At 36.3% G+C, this 21,015-nt stretch overlaps 1 protein-coding gene across 3 annotated transcripts in view; it reads right to left on the minus strand.

Moving 5' to 3' along the window:
• Window positions 1–21,015, minus strand: part of Ac76E (adenylate cyclase type 2 Ac76E) — a 313,695-nt gene that overhangs the window by 25,198 nt on the left and 267,482 nt on the right. For all 3 annotated transcript variants that reach the window (XM_090397688.1, XM_090397687.1, XM_090397686.1), the window contains one exon: window positions 6,674–6,801. In XM_090397688.1, coding sequence (XP_090253814.1) covers window positions 6,676–6,801 — 126 coding nt within the window. In that variant the 3' untranslated portion in view covers window positions 6,674–6,675. The remainder of the gene's footprint in view (window positions 1–6,673; window positions 6,802–21,015) is intronic.

Consider the following 21,015-nt stretch of genomic DNA (forward strand, 5'->3'; position numbering starts at 1 on the left):
ATGTTTTAACTGTTTTGAAAGGGAGTTATGAATCCAAATCATGACTGTGCTCTTTGCTCTCTGTCAACTCCACTGTATATCACATTAAAATTTTCAGTTCGCATAGTTCCTTTTAATTTCTTTTTTGTTTCAGTGATTACTGCTATTTTAAAATTTCTTTCATTTAATAACTGGTCTAATTCTATTTCTTTATATGCTATTCCTCTTACATTCCAGTTTGCTATGTATATTATATTTTGTCATTTCCATTTTCGTTTTACCTTTTCCATAGATTCAATCTGATTATCTTTTTCTGTCAGCTTACAAGCAGGATTATGTTCTGCATGTCAGGGGACTAGCCTGACGATGGAATAGTTCAGTGGTAGGGCGGCTACCTTAAGGTAGCCACCCTACCACTGAACTATTCCATCATCAGGCTATATATTGAAGGGGAAAGAGTAGATTATAGAAGAAATATAGTAAGGTTTATAGAGAGGGCATAGTTGTAAGGCCAGAAATGAAAAGATCCCATGGCCCTCGAGTACTCTAATAGCATAAGGGTCATAAAATAAGAAGAGTTGGCTGATAAGGCCTTATAGGAAAGATTAAAGTAAGTGGATCTTCCTCAAAGTATTAGGAGGAGGAGGATAGATCCAGCTAGGGGTCCATGGGAGTGCCGCTTCCCTTACAATCAAGATGATTGCCCCTTATGGCCCTGTTGGTCCACGAGTCCTTATTCAGTATATTCGGACCACCCCACCATATATATATACACACACACACATGGTGGGCTCCCCTATCCGCCACCCAGGGGACGTGCTCTCTAAGGGTTACAGGGTCCTCTGAGAGGAATATGTCTCACACTAATGAAAAAGGTCTGGCAATATAAAACCCCAATAGGCTATGGCTGACACGATGAACTTGCATGCGCTTATACATGAATATCACACTGTTCACGACTGACTGACTGTGGATGAGATCCTCTTGTATTTATATGAAAATAACAGAATATCGAGAACCTCGGGATGTAGAAGACACCAGACAGCACACTCGAACGAACTACAGCTTCAGTTGTCTACCTGTGACGTTAGTACTAGTACTTAAGTACCGCTTGGCGCTGGTAGATGGCTGAAGAAGCGTGTCTATTTAATATTTATTTTTATAGGATTTTATGTCAAGTATCAAATGCACAGCATTCCTTCTGAATCTGGAAAGCATCTTACAATTCTAAATACTGCAGTATAGCTTAGTGGCCCCTGGGCTTCATTGAAATTATTTTTTTATTTAATCGCGTTTTAATGTTAAATAGTTGTTTTTTCAAAATGGCCAGCGGGCCACGGCAAAGAGCTCCGTGGGCCATGCTTTGAAAAGCTCTGACTTAAGTGAATCACTATATGAGAATACTATTATAAAGTGAACTTTTTTTTTTTAATTCCACATTACTTCTGAACTTGCTTAAATGTGTACAAACCAAGGACTCTCACTGCTATATAGATGATTAACAAACAGAATTTGATAATAAGAGAAAAAGCTGTGTACCTTGTACTCTGGTCCTTTAAAGAGAAGGCAGTAAATCTGACTGTTTCAGTGACTGTAAGAACCTACAGAATAACTATTAAAAGAAAATAAATACAAAAATCAACAGAATGGGGAAGACAGAATCACCTTTACAAGATCATTATCTGCTGCAACATATAACAGAATAGGAGAATTTATGGAGAGAGTATTTAAGAGTTTTATTTTATAAATAAGTTTACATGAAATCTGAGAAATCACAAATATGAATAGTATGTGAGTGCGGTCATTTAACATTGGCAGAATTAATTTCTGGGTGTAGGATATCACAGTGAATGTCTGTGCAGCCTCTATCATGAAGCACTGCTTTCTCCTATTTAAGACTAATATTTTCAGTATATTTAATTTGAGGTATACAGTAGTTCTGTTTTCTATTGTGGATGTAATTTCCTTTATATTTTACTTGTCAGTCAAGTGTACATACTACTCCAGAATAAATATATTCTGACTTCAACCTGTTATTAGATTACTAAGAGTTTTTAGTAGTTAATGGAAAATTTAAATTCAGTCTATTTAAGAACATAAGTTTTGAATTTTGCAGTGACTAGTATGAGGACATGATTGCCAAACAGTTCTTTGCATTATACAGACAAATCCTGACTTGTATAAATTCAGACTTATGCAAATTATCCTGAAATTGATAACTGAGTTATATTTTATTTAACATGCCGAGTATTGCGAGGTCAACAGTTCAGGCAACCATCTTTTTCGATCTCCTTTTGTTTATTATTGAAATAAGGACTTTTGTATTCATACACTTTATTAATTTTTAGATGTTTGCATGTAATGTGGTAGAGTGCAATGGTGGCTGGAAAGAGAAATAGAAGTGGAACAAGTGAAACCATGCATAAATGCACCAAAGTCAATCTAGAGATGAAAATGATAAAGAAATATGAAAGCAGACAAAGTTTACCAGTCATAAGATGTGTTCATCTTTCCCAATCAGCAGGAAAGCAGAATTAAACCTGATATCAAAATTAGAGATGTTAATCTCAGCTCTTTACTTTACAGATGATGTTATACTTTTAAATAAATCTGCTACAAGTCTGCAAGATTCTCTGACTAAATTGAATAACTGTTGTAATAGATATGGTATGAGAGTCAGCATTAAAAAGACAAAGACGATGAAAATAGGCAGAAAAATTGAAAATATCAACTGCATAGTGAATGCAGAACCTATAGTACAAGTAAAACATTTCAGCCACTTTGGCATGATTTTTAGTGAAGATGGTAAATTAAATATGGATAAATAGACAACAGAATCAACAAAGCCAGTATGGTAGGAAGTCATCTGAATAAGTTTGTGTGGAATACAAGAGAAATTAGTCAAAAAAATAAATTAGCTGTAAAGAAGATAGTGTTCGAACCAATTTTAATTTATCGATCTGAGAGCTGGGTTAGAAATAAAACACTTGATCAAAGACTAGAGACCACATATATGAGAGTCCTGAGAAAGATTAGAGGGGTATGAATGGTAATATCATATTAAAAACGAGGATATTAGGAAGGTGCTTGACATTGTGAGCATCCATGAATGTGTTAGCAGAGCTAATCTCAGGTAGTATGGTCACTTAAACAGAATGGGAGAGGAAAGATTAGCAAAACAAGTGTTCTCTGCAAAGTTGGCAGGAAAAAGACCCAGTGGAAGACCAAGATATAGGTGGATTGATACAGTAAAAAGTGCCTTAGAAGACAGAAATATAAGATCTGAGAATGTTGGAGTCTTGACAGATAATGGATTGATTTGGAGAAAAATTGTTGATAGGAAGTTAGTAATGATATAAGTTCTTCGTGTAGTACTATTATAATATCCTGTACACTCCTTGAGGGTACAAGTTAGGAATTTGATGATGAAAACATAAGATGAACATCTTGTAGTATGTAAATACAATACTGAATGTTTTTAAACTTATTTAGATAGAAAGCCTGTGGTTTTTTGTTTTATTTGTCTGTTATTTACAATGCCATTTATAATATACAGTAATTACTTCTGTTATTTCACAAATCCACTTGCATAGAGAATTTAAAAAAATAAAATAAAATTTATATGTACTACAGAGGACCATAGTTAATGATCCCAGAATAGTAACTAGAACAGTAAAATAAGCAGATTGTTTTTATTTTGTTAAATTGTCTTTGAGAAATATGATGGAACATAGTGGAGGACATGAATTCAACAGAAAGAAAAATTTGCATGTTCATTCTTATTATCAACCAATTTGTTGAACTTATGATTTCATATACTAGTGGTGGCGAATGCAAATGTTAAACTGAGGTTAATTCTATTCTTATTTTTAGTTACTGAAAATACAATTCAAACATTATATAAAGCACACACATGTACATAAGTTAGTCATTATTTTTATAAAATACATTGATTTCACTTATCCAAGAAAATTCAAAATCTGGTAATATGACATTTCACATGTTTTTTAAACAATCATTGGCATAGTAACAGGTTTCAAAATGATTTAATGATTTTCTTATTCTGCTTTTTTTTTTTTTTTTTTTTATTCCAATTGACTTCAGAAATTATAAGCCTTCCACCAGTACACTCATGTTTATCTAGGGGTGGCTGTGACATATAACTATATCCAATATATTATATTATATCCAAAACTTACATAATTTTTTTTTTTTGAAAATAAACTATGAAGAACTAGTTCTTTCTGTTTTGGGGTAAAAGAATAGAAGGATAATCATCAAAGGTTCTTAGAATAAATTTCCTTTATCAGTTATTTTGAAATGGACTGTAATATACTGTACTTACTGCTGCAATAAAACTTTTGTTTTGCTCTGCAGTATGGGATGTTATTCTCTGTACACAATGTTCCTGAATAAAACTATTATTATTAGAAAAGAACAACAACAAAAAAGTTACACATGATAGCACAAAAAACTGAACATGCTGATTTGTTTGTGAAGCACCCAGTCAACATGTAATTCTTGCCATGTTCAGATGAATCATGTGATCATGCAGCATCATTTGATTTATTGTACCATGCCAATGATATGCAAATTGTTTGTCTCATTAATGTAGGTTGAAATATAATTTACTACACATTTAATAATTTAAACATATCACCCAAATATCTTGAAATGCTAACATTCTTTTACCTTCTACATAACTTTGGTTTCACTGGACAGTACATATGATGAATGGGCATACCCTCCTGACAGAGAAACAGAAAGGTCCATCCCTCCCTATAGCTGAGTACACTGCAGTTTGTTCATTGTCCATCTTGAATTCATTAATAGCTGTCTCATTTTCTCATCTTTAGTTTGGTTGACACTTGCTGCTACTCTCAAGTGAATGAAAGCATTCTCTGCATACACACACCAACATGCGTCTCCTCATATTAAAATTCTTTAAAAAACATCTTATTCTAAATTTCTGACCCATGGGTCATTTGAACTTATGCATATAAAGAAATAAATAAGAAAAATATCCCAAATTTAAGCTGTGCTGCTGAACTAAAAAAAAAGCATGTACCAAATGAAAATCTAAAAATGCCAAATTCATGTGTTTCCTAATCATCATGTCATGATAAAGAAACTGTATATTTGCATAAAGTTCTGTTATCTGTATATACACAGTTTTACCATAAATACTGTTACAACTTCTGCACACAGAATTGTGAGAGCCAGGTTCCATTAGTGACACTGCGTGCAGCCAATATTTGCATGTTTGTCAGTAGAGAGAAAGTTGTCCAGCATGTTAAGGTTAACATGCAGTGGGGAGATTATGAGAATGATGTAGATGTAATAGCACTTCATAAGGTTGGAATGCAGCTAACTATTGTTTTCAACACACTAAAAACACTCAGGATCAGTAGTATGTTTGTGTATTAGACTATTAACCAGTATAATGATACAGAAGATGTATCTGACTGCCAGAGAACAGGTCGACCACACTATGTTAAGGATGCAACAGCTTGTGCAGGCTGTGAAGGTATGCCTCTGCCGTAATCCTGTGAGAATGGAGAAAGTGATGTTGCGAATGATGAATGTTTTGCAAAGAACAATGTCGTGTATACTAACTGATGACCTAGGAGTGAGAGTGTTAGGAAGTGTCTATTGGACACTTCCTAACACCATAACTTATGTGGCAGAGAGTGATAAAATCAAAGGCACTTCTCTGGCAGTATGTAAACAACAGATACAGAGATATTTTCGCAGATGAGAAGCTTTTCACCACTGAAACTGCCAAAACGATCGGCTATATGCCCTGGATGGTTGCACAGTACCCAGGATTCAGAGAAGTAATCACCCCATGTGAGTAATGGTTTGGTGGCAGATGGCATATTAAGGAATATCCAAGTTGCATTTCTGTGAAAAAGAGGTTAAAACCTCTGCCAAAGCATATCTAAGCACTATGCTGGAACTTGTGATATGCCCCCCCCCCCCCCCCCCCCCCCCCCAGAAGAACACCTTGTTTCATAGTAGTCAGTGAACCTTCCAACAAGACTCAGCTCCTACACACAAGCAAAGACCACACAACAGTGGTTGGAGGTGAATGTGTCTGACCACATATCAGCATCTGATTTGCCGTCTGGAAGTCCCAATCTGAATCTATTGGACTTTAATTGTGGTTCAGAGATTGAGAGAGTAGCATGCAATTAACAACACCCCAGCATCACCAGCCTGAAGGTGGATTTGAAGTGAGCAGCAACGTTCATGTTAGTTGTTGTGCATGCTGCCATTGTTATGTGGCCTCACAGACTTCAGGCATGCATGAAGTCAAAAGGTGGACTTTTGGACAATGAGTGCTACTATATGCACTCATTGTTTGAAGGTTTATGCACTGTTCAAGTTATAACAGTATTTATGGCTAGAGTAAGTGTATATATAGCAAGTATGGTTTGGCTTCATGTTGGAATTTTATTGTATTTGCTTGATTTCATAGCTGATAACAGTATTTATTGTTTAGAAATTACAGCAGTATTATATTTTCTATGCTGTACAAATACATAAAGGAATCTTGCGATTTCTAGTTAATGTTTTGCACTACTTTAACCTTTTATGTTAACAAGCATTTGTATTAGCACCTATTTTGTAGTATATGCATACACTAAGATAGGAAGCGTTGATAAACTAAGGAGATTAGCCATATACTTGCCATCATTTATCAAACTGTGTCTTTACTAAGTATGTAGTCAGATCCCCTTTGCCCTTAACATAAATAGAACCTCGGCATTCACAAGAATATCCCCTTCTTTCTAGCAGCTGTGCTGTGGCTTCAGTAACCTGTCGTTGGAAAGAATATTAATAAACATTAGAAATATTTGGTTGAATACAATATATCTGCAATCTCTCCCAGTGGGAGACTCATGATTTTTGATTCTCAATTAATAGTTTTCCTTCTGCATTTTGAGATTTTCCGTTTTTTGAAAAAAACTAAAATTACAGCCTCACACATTTCACTTACCTAGGCAACTAGGAAAGACTGGGAAAACCTGCAGGGAATCAGAGAACCAACTAAGACTTCTAGTCTAGTGTCCGCTCCTCACTTTCCTGTAGTTGCATCCCTGTTAATAAGCATCTTCTTTGATAATGAGGATAGATTGAACTTAGCTAATTATATATTATATTGGCTTAAATTGCAGGTGTGTTGTGATGATACAACAGTATAATCAAATGGGACATCATCAAAATGGGAAATCTTGTTGAGGACTCAGAATAGTCATTACTTCTGTCATTTCCAACACAAAAATGTCCACAAACTCACATGGAGTAAAAAAAAAAAAAAAAAAAATCTGGTTTACATATATACAAGGGTGTTTAAAAATTAAGAGAAAACACTTTTTATGACTTGATTCTAATATATACGTAAGTATAAAATATATGTAATATAATGCACAAATTAATTTTGATACTTTTTCCCATAGTCACCAAAGATGTTTATGCATTTGTCCATAATGACATCAAAGCATATCTCTGTCTCTCTCACTCAGCTTAAAAGAAATTAATATTAAGTGTCTTTAATCAAGAAATAACATAGCAACAGTAACAAACTTTAATGAAAAGCACAAATATTTCATATTGATAATAATGGTACATCATTAGTGTGTGGAAACAAGCAAATCAAAGAACAGGAAATACAGGTAAATACAACAATCGCTTTACCGGTTAAAAACGGTTGCTGATAATGGACTTATTTTCAGTACGAAATATCTGTGGTTATCATGCTATTTTTATTGTTTATAGTTATGCTACAGGTACCTTTTAAAGAATAGTGTGGTATATGCATGATTGGCTGCAACTCGCTTACCAAACAGATGAAATCACTGGGTGCAAAATTAGAGCTGTACAGCATAAAGCTGAACAAGTTGTGAAATGTTAATCTATTGAACTTTGTAATTTCTGTATTCTCTGAATAAAATATCTGCATGACAAATGTTGCTGTCTAGGTCACCATTCATCTTGGATATGTGTCCTACCATTAGCAAAAGCATTATACCAAACCTGTTTCCATTATGTGATTACATGTACACTTCTATCAACTGACAGTGAACTAGCCATCCAGTCAGGGTAGCTGAATAGATAGCATCTCCACTTTGCTATGGACTGAAATCTCACTGTAGCATGGATGTTTGTATTAATCTTTAAGTGTAAGATGATTCAGTTCAGTTTGAAAGTCTGAATTAACTTGGAGAAAAAAAAAAGTTTAGTCTCTAGAGCAGGCATGGGCAACCTTTCCTAGTTCAGGGGCCAAATTATCATTCTGTCTCCAAGTCAAGGGCTGGACCAAATTATTAAATAAAATAAATTAATATTAAATGAATTAAAACAAGTTGCTACTTCATATTTCATTTATTTTTAATATAATGCTTTGGTATAAAGATCTACATAAATTTTATATGTACGACATAACTTAATGTGAAGATTGGCCTTGTGCTTCAACTGCGAGACTATCAATATTGACGTTAATATTACTTAAGGATATTTGCATAGAAATTTTGAGGTTTTCGTCCATTATTCTTGTTCAAATTTTTGTTTTATTGTATTTCATCCTTGGAAAAAAACTGTTCACACATATATGTGCTGCCGAAAAGACAAATGATTTTTCTTGAAAAGGCACGTAAATTTGTATATTTTTATTCCATTAAATAAAATTTATAAAAATCCGTCAAAGCAATGTCGTTAAATTGTGATTTTGGCACTAAATCCGCCTGAAGAGCAATGAGTTCCATCTGTAAGTTTTCTGGCACATTATTTACATCTGCATCCATCGGACGAGCAAATATAGCGAATGTGGAGTCTTTGTTTTTGAAGTCAGCAAACCTTGTATCAAATTGCTCTATTAGTGCCTTCAGTTCATCTCTACAACAATTATAAGGGATATTTTTATGAGTTGCTAGAGTAGGAAAATGATAACAATTTTTAGCTCTTATCTGACCTTCCAACAATCTTTGACATGTCCATGCAGTTCACGAACCAATTGTCCTTGTTTTTGCAATTTAAGATTCAGTTCGTTTAGGTATCCGGTGACATCTACAAGGAATGCTAAATCACACCCCCACCCATCATCTTTTACTTGGTTAATTGTGTTTCCTTTTATGTCCATAAAATCTGCAATGTCTTGTCTCAGATCATAAAATCGTTTTAACATTTTACCTTTACTCAACAACTCACTTCACAATAATAAGACACATCTTCATAATCCGAAAATAGGTCTACCAAATACTCCTTAAATTGGCAGTGATTAAGTGCACGTGACTTAATAAAGTTAATACTGGCTACTACAACTTCCATAACATTTGTGAATTTAATCGATTTTGCACCCAGATTTTGTTGGTGGATAATGCAGTGAAAATTTGTTAAATTTTCCGGATGAATCTGTAGTTCTATTGCTCTTTCATGAACTATTCCAATAAATCCCTTCTGTGCACAAACCATTGCAGGGGCTCCATCAGTGCATATGCCAGACAGTGAACTCCATTTAAGCCCAAATCTCTTGAAGACTGTGTTGACTGTTTCAAATATATCTTCACCGGTAGTTGTTTCTTTTAGCAGCCGAAGCGCCAATAATTCTTCTGTGATGTTGAAATCCACATCAACTCCTTGAATAAATATTGCTAGTTGTGCTGTATCGGGGGCATCGGTGCTGTCATCCAAAGCAATTGAAAATGCTTCCAATCTAGCAATCTTCTCTTTTAAAATTTTTTTTGATATCATCAGCCATACTTTCTATCCGTCGGACAACAGTACATCTCGACAAACGAATATTCTCTAAGTCTTTTTTCTTTTCAGGACATGTTGTACTTGCAACATCCAGCAGACATTTTTTGATAACTTCTCCTTCACCAAATGACTTAGAATGCTTAGCAATTTTTTTGCTTACCACAAAGCTGGCTTTGACAATGCTGTGGTGCTGCATTTTCTGCTGAGTATCCAAGTTCTTCAACTTCTGTATTTCATCTTTTCATAGTTGTCCATCAATTTTTGGGTGATCCGCATGTCTCGAAGTAAAGTGTCTCTTCAAGTTGTATTCTTTGTTGATGGATATGGATTCGTTGCACAGCAAACATACAGGCAAACCTTTATTCAGAATAAAATAATAATTCTCCGTCCAGTTGTCTTGAAATTGACAATTCTCTGCATCTACTTTTTTTTTTTTTTTCAATAACCCTTGACATTGTCCCAAATTTATAAGCGATATTCAGAACTGTCAAACAAAACTGTCTTCTACACTGCAGGCACTGAACAGAACATAACATCAACGCAGGCACTGAACAAAGCACAACACCAATGCAAGTACCGAACTGACACGTTCACATGCCGCTAGTCAAAGTGAGAAAGAGACCTAGGTTGGATAAAACATAGTGTGTTTTGCACAAGTCATATGACGTCAGCTTAATGTGAGTTAGTAGAACACACCATGTTTTCTCCCACCATGAATCAGACAAACTTCACTGAAATAGATTAGGGCTGGATCAAAAGAAGTAGATGGCTGGATCCAGCTGTATATGTGCCCATATGTGCTCTGGTGCAAGGTTTCTAGATAATCTAATACTTAGTCCCATTCACAATATTAACATGTTATAGGTTTCAACTTTTCATGGATAGGCAAGATTATCATCAAAAAATAATTTCCAGAATAAGGCCTCAAAAAAAAAATTTTTTTTTTTCCGAAAACATAATCAGAATATCTATATAGTCTCTTTCAAATTATAAAATGTAATTTAAAATCTGTTATGCTTTCAAAAATATGAATTCAGATTATGTTTTTGAAAGAAATTTTACAATTTGGAATCAGGCAATCAGACAATAGTATTATTCATGTTATAGCACTTTATTAGTTTCATGGATATGTTCTAAATATTAAATGCCATAGTATTTGTTATGTAGATTTTCAAGCTTTTGTTATGAGATTATTATAGAAAAATTACACAATTGTTTTACTAACAAATAACAAGTGCAATAGTTAATATTTTCTACATGCAGTAACTGTTACATTATTCATCTGTTAATTCACAGTTTATTGTATGTCACATTTACATCAGCGAGTGTGACATTATTAAAAATGTCTTTGTATATAGTGGTGAGAGAGAGTGTTGGAAGTGTTTATGAGTGCCAAAAATGTGGATCATGTCAAGAGAGAAGTGGGAAGGGGAACATTACTAATGAAAGACATAAAAAAAGTGGGAGTGTCTTCATAGAATGTAATTGCAGGAACATGTATTCATATTTCGTTTGCAGTTACAAGTATGAAAAAAGTGGCAAAAGGTTAGTTATGTGAATGATGACAGAAATGGCATGTTACATGGAGTCTCATAGGACAAAATGTCAGCTCAAGCAACTTGGAAAGGAAACCCAGTGTGATCTTCACACTCCTTAGCAATACAAAACACAGATAAGAAGATTCTAGTAGTAAGACTTATACGTTGGTTAGACATAACTGGTAATTAATTTACGGAATTGACAACGCATATAAAGTAAATTAATTAAAGATAACTTTAATGAATCACTTCTATATTTCGGCAATGTCACATTGCCATCTTCGGGAACATAAAGATATGGTATGTGCACTAAGGAACTAACAAAGCAAATGAGGAAGAAAATAAGAACTAATTTTGTTCCTAAAGTCCTAATGGTGCCCTCTTGCGGGCTAATTTGGTAGTTGGGCTGAAGTTCTCAAAATGAAAGTCTCCCAAATTTGGGGCAGTTTCATGCACCCAAATTTGTTGAGGTTAGGAACGTTTTTTAGAGCTGCTGAAGATTCTTTGAATAGTCTTTCGTATTTAAACTTGCTGCGATGGATTATTTTTGTCTTCTTCCAACGAATTTTATGGTGGGTGTCTAAGGCATGGTCTGCCAGCCCAGAGCGGCTGTACTGGTGAAACCGGATGTAGTCTTGGTGTTCTGAAATCCTGATATTTGTTGTTCTGCCTGTTTGGCCAAAGTAGGACAATTTGCAGCTGCAAGGGACCTGGTATACACCAGGTAGGTCTAGGGGAAGTGGTTGGTCTTTGGTAGAGCGGATAAGGGATGCCAACTTTTTATATGGTCTGTAACAGGAAGTAAGGTCATATTTTTTGAGGATATTAGTTATTTTTTCAGAGGTGCCCTGGATGTAGGGGATAGTGATAGACTTGGTGTAGTCTTTATTGTGGAGGGGGGGAGGGGGGTTGTGGTTTACAGGTTTTAGTATTTTTTGGATTTTTTTGGGGTTGTAGCCATTGGCTAAGAAAGTGTTGAGGATGTGGTTTAGTTCCATCGTCAGGGCCTTGTCATCTGAGCAGATTAATTTTGCCCTGTTATATAGTGTTTTTATCACCCCATATTGTTGTGAGGGGGGGTGGTGGGATTGCTGGTGAATGTATCTGCCAGTGTGGGTGGGTTTTCTGTAAACAGAGAAAACCAAAGATCCATCAAGCTGGCGGGTGATTAAAGTGTCTAGGAAGGGGAGGGTGTTGTTTTCCTCTTTTTCTAAGGTGAACTGGACTCTGGGATGTTGGTTGTTTAAGTGTGTTAGGAAGGAGTGGAGTGTATCTGAGCCATGTGGCCAAATAGCAAACACATCATCCACATAACGAAGCCAAATAGTGGGTTTTTGTGGGGCGGAGTTTAAGGCTTTCTCTTCAAATGTCTCCATAAAGAAATTGGCCAAGGGTGGGGAAAGTGGTGAACCCATGTCTGTCCCCTCTATCTGTTTGTAGAACATTGCCGAAATATAGAAGTGATTCATTAAAGTTATCTTTAATTAATTTACTTTATATGCGTTGTCAATTCCGTAAATTAATTACCAGTTACAGATAAGAAGAGTGACTAGCATGGTAAGGAAGAGTGAAATCAGATTGAAAAAAAATTAGTTGAATAGGCCAAATAGCACAGTTCTTTCACTGTAGCAAATAAGAGGAAGAATGATTATGGAAAGATAACTTAAATGAACTTGAGTTAGGAAGCAGAAGAAATAGTTAAGTGATCACTTTCCATGGGTGTACCATAGAGAAATGAGCAGGAGGTGCTCACCATACTATGAAATAAAGATGAATATACAGTTGTGGGATTAGATGGGATATCAGCCTGTATGTTAGGAGAAAGTCAAAGAGAAATGTAGTGCATCTGACTAAACTGTTCATTTAAAATTTTAAATAGCAGCTCTAACAAGGTTCTCAGAGAGAGAGAGAGAGAGTAAAAAGAAAGCAAGATAATTCCATGATCTAAGACAGGGATGGCCAACCTATAGTGCATGTGCCAAAAGTGGTGCATTGGATGATTAGAAGTGCTGCATTTGGACCTCAATGATAATAATAAAAAAGTAAGCCTGTTTATGCAAAACGTGTTAACCAAAAAAAAGCTTTAACTAAAAAAAGCTAAAACTTAGTAATTACTTTTAGTGATTTTATTGTTTTGTGCACATTCACTTGTTCAATCCTGAGGTGCCAAGTGTTAGCAACAGTGGTGAATCACAGATTTTTGTCACTTAGTTTACAATTGATGCATGTGTGCTACAGAGTTGTGCTTTGTTTGTCCTTTGTGAACTTTGCAGTTTTGTACTTTTTTGAAAATTAAGCATTGTTTTTTCATTCAATTACCCATCACAATACAAAAGAAAAACAGAAAGTGATACTAAGCATAAATTCAATGAACAGTGGGAAAATGAGTTCTTATTTATAGCGAATCTGTCAGGAAAACAATTGTGCATTGTTTGTGAAAACACTTTTTTACATAATAAAAGACATGATCTTAACAGACACTATAAAACACAACAGCAGACTGAAATAGAAGGAAAACTGAAGTGCTTGTGTCTGAGTTATGGAGAAAGAATCTTGTTTTTATATTAAATCAGTATATCATGTCTATATTAATATATTTTACTGGGAGATTTTAAGAGTACAAGAGTTGTATGGTGCATCTGAGAACTCGCACGTGAAAAAACTGGTGCATGGAACACAAGAGTTGGCCACCCTTGATCTAAGGAAAGCTTCAAAACAGAAACAGCAAACAAATTACAGTCTGATAAGTGGTGGTTAATGTACTGGAAAAGTTGATTAAAGGCAATTAATCAGGAAGGGGTGGATAGGAATAGTATGGACATATGTCATTTAGGATAAACCAAACATTTTGTAATTTACTCAATTTTTATAATGAACTGACACTTGAGTTGGATAAAAGAAATGATTACACCATAATACTGCTGGATTTTGCAAAGACAGACAGTTTACTACAAGGAAAGCTATTATTATCATCTCCAGACCTCCATGGAATCAAAGACTCATCGGGGGGGGTCACTCTGTCATACGTACCGTGCCTTAAATATATTCACATTCTTTGCAGACACCACACTCTCAGGCAATGCGATCCAATCATATGCCATTCTCAATGCAAAAAACATGCTTCGTATATCCTTCTTATACAGCTTTCAGGAATGACCTCTTGTTCTCTACCCCCCCATCTCCCACTATTCTATGAAAAACCTCTTTAATGTTAATCTGATAAGAACCTCTTACCAACTTATACCTCTCTCTCGCATCACCCTCCTCCTCTTATCCATTAGACTGTAAAGTACACCTTCTCAACCTTTCTTCATATCCAACATTCCAAAGACCAGAAACTGCCTTAGTCAATCCTCTCTGGACCCTCTCCAATACCTCTTCTTGGAAACCAGGTAACAAAATTTGTGCACAGTAGTCCATATGCGACCTAATCAAGGCCTTATCAAATGAAACCAGAATCTTCTTTCTTCTACAAGTCAGTGTCCTCTGCATCATCACTAGAATTTGTTGTGCTGCCCTCACAGTTTTAGCAATGTATCCTCTAAATTTTAGATCCTTACCCACCATCACCTGAAGATCACTTATTTCCTCCACCTCCAACAGTATATCCCCAACAAGAGTAAATTCTGCATCCCATCTTTGTTTTCCAATTTTCAAAACTTTACATTTTGCAACATGGACTTGGTATCTATTGTAAGATCATAACATCTGATCTACTCCTCAGAGTTTGTCCCAACTTTGCATCATCGTTCAAACCTTCCTCAATATCTTTAACATACAGGTTAAACAGAAATGGTCCCAAAACAGACCCTTGAGGTACATCACACTAGTGACTTTCCTCATCAGATATTGCTTCCCCATACACAAGTTGCTGATGCCAATTCCATCTTCTAGTTTAACTATCAATTGATGTTTTAGTCTCTATCAAAAGCCTTTGTGAAATCTTAGTATAGTATGATTGCATCCATCTCCCTTGTCAAATGCACCTGGAATGTAACAAGCAAGCACTAAAACATGACCTTCCTTTCACAAATCCTCACTGTCCATCAAGAGAGAACCACTGTTGTCAACCCAATTCTGAATCTCTGTTCTCACTGACCTCTCTAACACTAACTACAACATGTGATACACAGACTGGTCTATAATTTGAAGCTTATGTCATCAAATCTTGCCCGTCTTCTACATCCTTACAACTTGACCTAATCTAAGGCTCATTGAACAAGTTTGCCAAGGCAGACATCAATCCCTGGCACATTCCTTCAAAACACATGGTGACATATCAAGTACCACAGTCTTATTAACATCAAGTTTACTCATTTCCCCATATACTTCTTATTCATTCACAGTCTTTCCTTTCACTGCTCTCAGACTCAGCATGATATCACATTCACAAGGATGAAATATCCTTATGAATTGTTCATTTAATATTATTATTATTATTATTATTATTACGGGCAACTCCAGGGAGTCATTAGACTCATCGAGGGAGGCCCCAAATCATATTCATCACAACTATTTGACATTCATACAGTATCTATCATACCTCGCCTTAAACTCATTCACTGTCACAGCATCCACCACAGACTCAGGGAGCGCATTCCACTCATTCACTACTCTAAAAGTAAAGAACCCAGCTCTAACACCTTTACTAACCACACTTTTGCCCAGTTTCCATGGATGTCCCCTAGTCCTCCCACAACCAGCCCTGTTCTCAAAAATATCTTCTGAATTAATTTTATAGAAACCCTTCAGTAATTTGAATGTCTCAATCATATCTCCCCTCCTCCGCCTATCAACCAATTTTTGCAACCCACAAATCCTCAACCTGTTCTCATATGGTTCATTCCACAGACTTGCTATCATCTTGGTCACTCGCTTCTGGATCCTCTCCACCTCCTCCCCATCAAGAAGAAACCTAGGTGACCAAATCTGAGCACAGTAGTCTAGATGGGGTCTTATCAAGGCTCGATAGAGAGGAACAATAACCTGCTTGTCTCTGCTTGTCAACGTATTCTTCAGCAACCAAGTGATTTGATGAGCTGTTTTGGTCACTTTTGCAATGTGTCCCCTAAATTTCAATTCCTTATCTACCAACACTCCTAAATCTCGTGCCTCATCAATTTCCTGGAGCAGGGTTCCACCAATGCAGTAAACTGCCGCCAATCTTTTCACCCCAAAATGCATAACCTTACATTTTGCCACATTAAACTGACATCCATTCTCCTTAGCCCAGACCTCCAATCTATCCAAATCATCCTGCAAAATTTTGACGTCATCTGCATTCACTATTGCCCTACCCAACTTCGCATCATCCGCAAACAAATGAACTGTTCCTCTCAGATCATTTCCTATATCATTTATGAACAAATTAAACAGCAGTGGTCCAAGAACAGATCCTTGTGGCACACCACTAGTCACAGGCCGTCTTGTGGACTCTACTCCCGAGTAAACCACTCTCTGATATCTCTCCGTCAACCACCCTCCTATCCATCTCACCAACCCTATGTCCATTCCCATATGCTGCAATTTACTGATTAGAATTCCATGTGGAATCCTGTCAAAGGCCTTGGCAAGGTCCAGTAGAATCACCGTATACCCATTACCCTTATCCAGTTCAGCCGTCACTGTGTTATAATACGTGAGCAAGTTACTGAGGCATGACCTACCCTTCACAAAACCATGCTGTCCCCGATACAGTATCCCATTTTCTTCTATCCAATCTTGTATTTTCCTCTTGACTATTTTCTCTAAGACCTTGACAATGATTCCTGATATGCTAATCGGTCGGTAATTTACAACAGCAGTCTTGGAACCACCTTTATGCAGTGGAACTATTTTCCCCTCTTTCCACCCGCTCGGGACTAACCCAGACCCGAGACTCAAATTAAACAAAATGGTCAAGGGTACTGACAATTCTTTAGCTGCTTCTCGTACAACACGAGCTGGTATACCATCCAATCCCACAGATGTATTGACAGTGAGGTTATGCAATAGACTACTCACCTCCACTTCATTAACCACAATTCCCGTATAATCTACTGGTTTATTCGTTTCTGCAATGTCACCACCTGGATGATATACTTTTGCAAAGTGCTCACTCAGTAACTCAACTATCTCAACTGATTCAGTTACCTCCCTACCATCGGCATTCTTTAAAATCAATCTGCCATGTACATTTTTCCTTTTACTTGCTACATATCTAAAAAACTGTTTAGGATTCTCTTTAGCCTGCATGGCCAATGTTCTTTCGTAATCCTTTTTTGCTTTTCTTACCACACTCGTCACCCTTCTGGCCTGCATATCTCAACTGTATTCTCTGCAGCAGTTATTCTTTTACTTTTTTCTTCAATCAGTATCACCCTTTCATAATCATTCATTTTTCTGCTGGCTGCATAACAAAGGAACTCCCTAGTTTTTTTTTTTTTTTTTTTTGGCTTAATTAGCTAACTTCTGCTCATTTTGCACCTTTGCTGCCCTTACCAACCGAGTCATCCCCTTTGCCTATCATTTGTACTCCTCATAGAACTGATTACTACCACTCATCTTATGTTGCTTCCACAATGCCTTCTCCCTCTGTATTGATCCATTTCACACCTACCTTATTTAACCTTCTGACCCTCAATACATTTAGACACAGCACCTACTACATAATTCTTGAATAGCACTGAAGCACCATTGATCTCCTTTTCACCCAACTCCTCATTCCATCCTACAGCTACAAGCTGTCTCCTGAGCTTTTCATAATCATCACCCTTGTAGTTCTACATATATATATATCCTTCCTCACATGGCTAGCAACCACCTAGGTAATCACTTCACATTCACCCTTACCAACTAGAGAGCAATTTGACACCTCATTTATAATGACATTCTCTGATGAGATAATTCGATTCAAGACCTCATATGCCCTCTTTTTACATACTGTCTGAGGAAGCTGTCCTTAAAAACTTCAGAAATTCATTTTCATTACTTCCAGATGCTATCTCATTATCCCAACTTATGTTGTCATAATTAAAATCACCCATAATGATCATCTTTTTCTTATTTGCTTATACATGTCATGCCCACTGGCAGGTTTATAGCAATATCTAACCAAGTATTTTTTTCTATTTACCTGTCTCACACCATACTACCTCAAAATCCCATAGCTATTTCCCTCCTGCATGGAATTAACTCCCTTTCTATCATAAAGAGCATGCCAACTCCTTTTTTACCTTTTCTGTCTTCACAAAAAATATACCCTTCCATCTCTATTCCTATCAGGGTGTCATCTACATCCAACAACATCTCAGTTATTCTAAGTAAACAAAATCAATGCAACAAGTTTGTTCCACTTGTTTCTGATACCTTTAGTATTCACATATGAACATAACACTTCATTTCTGGATCTATAACACATTTCACTTCTCCATGTCTTCTTTGAGTCATTCCTCCCTCTCACTACCCATCCCAGAAGATTATTCAATCCGAACTGTTTTCCGTGCATTTGAGGCAATTCGATTCCTTTCTTGTCTACTTACACTTTCAGTTCCTTTTTTAGCATCAACCTTTCTCATGCTGTGTTCTTTCCTCCCCGATTCCCTTTCTGTTCTGCACACTTGCTCTCTCATTCTCTACATGCATGCTACCCACTTCTCCATTCATAAACATCACTTCAATTCCTTCTTACTTGCTGAGATCCGTTCTCTGCCCTCATTACTCTCCCTTTCAGCAGCAGCCTCTTCAGATGATTAACACCAAAACTATCAAATGCAGATAGATCCATCACTCTTATACAGTTCCACTTGTCATTCCCACAAATGCACTGCTTTCTCTTCACATTTCTGCTAACACGTCATTCCTAATCCTTGCTCTTCACTGTCATACCTGGGCAATACACTTGACTACTTTCCGATCATAATATTATATTTTATTCTTCTCAACAACTTCCTGATATCCAGTCAAATTATTTATTCCTACTACCACTACTAACTTTTGCTTACTAACTCCTCAATCACTACCCATTTTAGCTCCCAGAAAATAAGCCTTGTGCATCTTCTCATTCACCACACCTCCAATAATTGAATCAGAAGAGGCACAAGATTCTTTTTCTGGGAGGCGAGGCTTTCATTACCTCTTTCATTTGGACATCATTCATTTCAGTCTTCTTCACTCTTCCAATTCTCTTTATTTCACTCCACATCAGCTTCATCTGTTGCCTCATCTTCACCGATTCAACTTTCGAATCTTTCATCATTTTTTCTTGCTGTGTTACTGTCAGTTGCACATGCTTTTTCAGCCCTGCTTTTCATCTTACTGTTACTTGTACTCTGATTTTTACTGTCATTCTCACACTCTGTTCTTCACCATCAGTTTCACATGCTTTCCTCACACTCACACAATCTCCCTCAATATCAGTGTCACAATGTCCTGTTCCCTACTCAGTTTCAAACAAACTTCAATATATTATACTTCTTGCATACCTGGAGTTATTTTTTCTCTTATTTAACCTTTCCACATAAACATCAGCTACATTTGCAACACCATACCATTTTAAAAATCCACAGCATTCACTTTGTCTTTTGACAACTTATGCAACATTCTCCCTTTCACTGCCATTTTGTTCCAGAGCACTAAACAAGAGAGAATTTAAAATAATATTGTCCAAATTATTTAATCAAACAATGCATGCCAATCACAAATATCAGATAATGTACATGAGGCATGGCCAACTTCATTCTATACGAGGGCCAATATATGATGAGTGGTAGCCGTACTTTTTTTAGACAGAAGTTAAAATAAAAATAAACTCTGCATTTTTTTTTCAAGACAATAGTTATATGTATCGAATTACTATATTTGTTAAATTATTTTACTACTGGGAAAACAATATAAAATACTTGATTGATTTAAATATAAGTTGTTAAATTAACTTTAATTACACATTTCTGGTTTTTTTTACATGTAACACAACTTAATGAGAACACTGTGGGTGTTCATGTGCAGCAACAAGTTCATCAAAGTCGATTTTCAACAATGATGACAATATTTGTAACAAATCCTGAAAGTGGTCATCAGTCAGTCGGCTTCTTGGTGATGATTTAACCACCCTCATAGTTGAGAAACTGCATTCACATATGTAGGTGCTTCCAAACATAAATGCAATTCTCAAGCTCTCAATGCAGGATATTTTCCCCTGGGTACCAGTTTCCAAAAAGTCAATGCCTGAAACTGAGGCTCTGAAACTGATCACTGTAACCAGAGTAGAGCAAGTGACTTTCAATGATGCTCTGGAGCACATAGAAATCTACCACTCGCACAGAGAAGCAGCAGATTTTATAAATTGAGTAATCTTTTTAAAGCAATTTTGATTCCGTGTTGAGAATATAAATCGTTTCCATCATCAGAAATAATGAATTTAACTAGTATATCAATCAAAAAATCTGTGGTTGAAACTAATAGCTAAATTGATAATACATATAATTTAATATAGTTTTTATCCTGCCTCAGGCACACAAAATCATGTTACGGACCACATGTGGCCAGCGGGCCTGATGTTGGCCACCTACGATGCACATCATTGACAACTGATGTATGCTAGTCACTTATGTCTGTTATATCAACTGGAGCAAATGGGAATGGATATGATGCTGATGACATGGACAACAGGGTGGCTGGCTGGCAGACATCAGGGAGGACTACATAGTGAGGAGAATGTAGGGTGACTGGAGTGCTGCAGGGCTCTGAATTGAGACTACTG

Source organism: Typopeltis vanoorti, chromosome 9 (genome assembly GCF_054136105.1).
Source record: "Typopeltis vanoorti isolate ZY-2024b chromosome 9, IOZ_Tvanoo_1.0, whole genome shotgun sequence".
In the NCBI taxonomy this organism is placed as follows: Eukaryota; Metazoa; Arthropoda; class Arachnida; order Uropygi; family Thelyphonidae; genus Typopeltis; species Typopeltis vanoorti.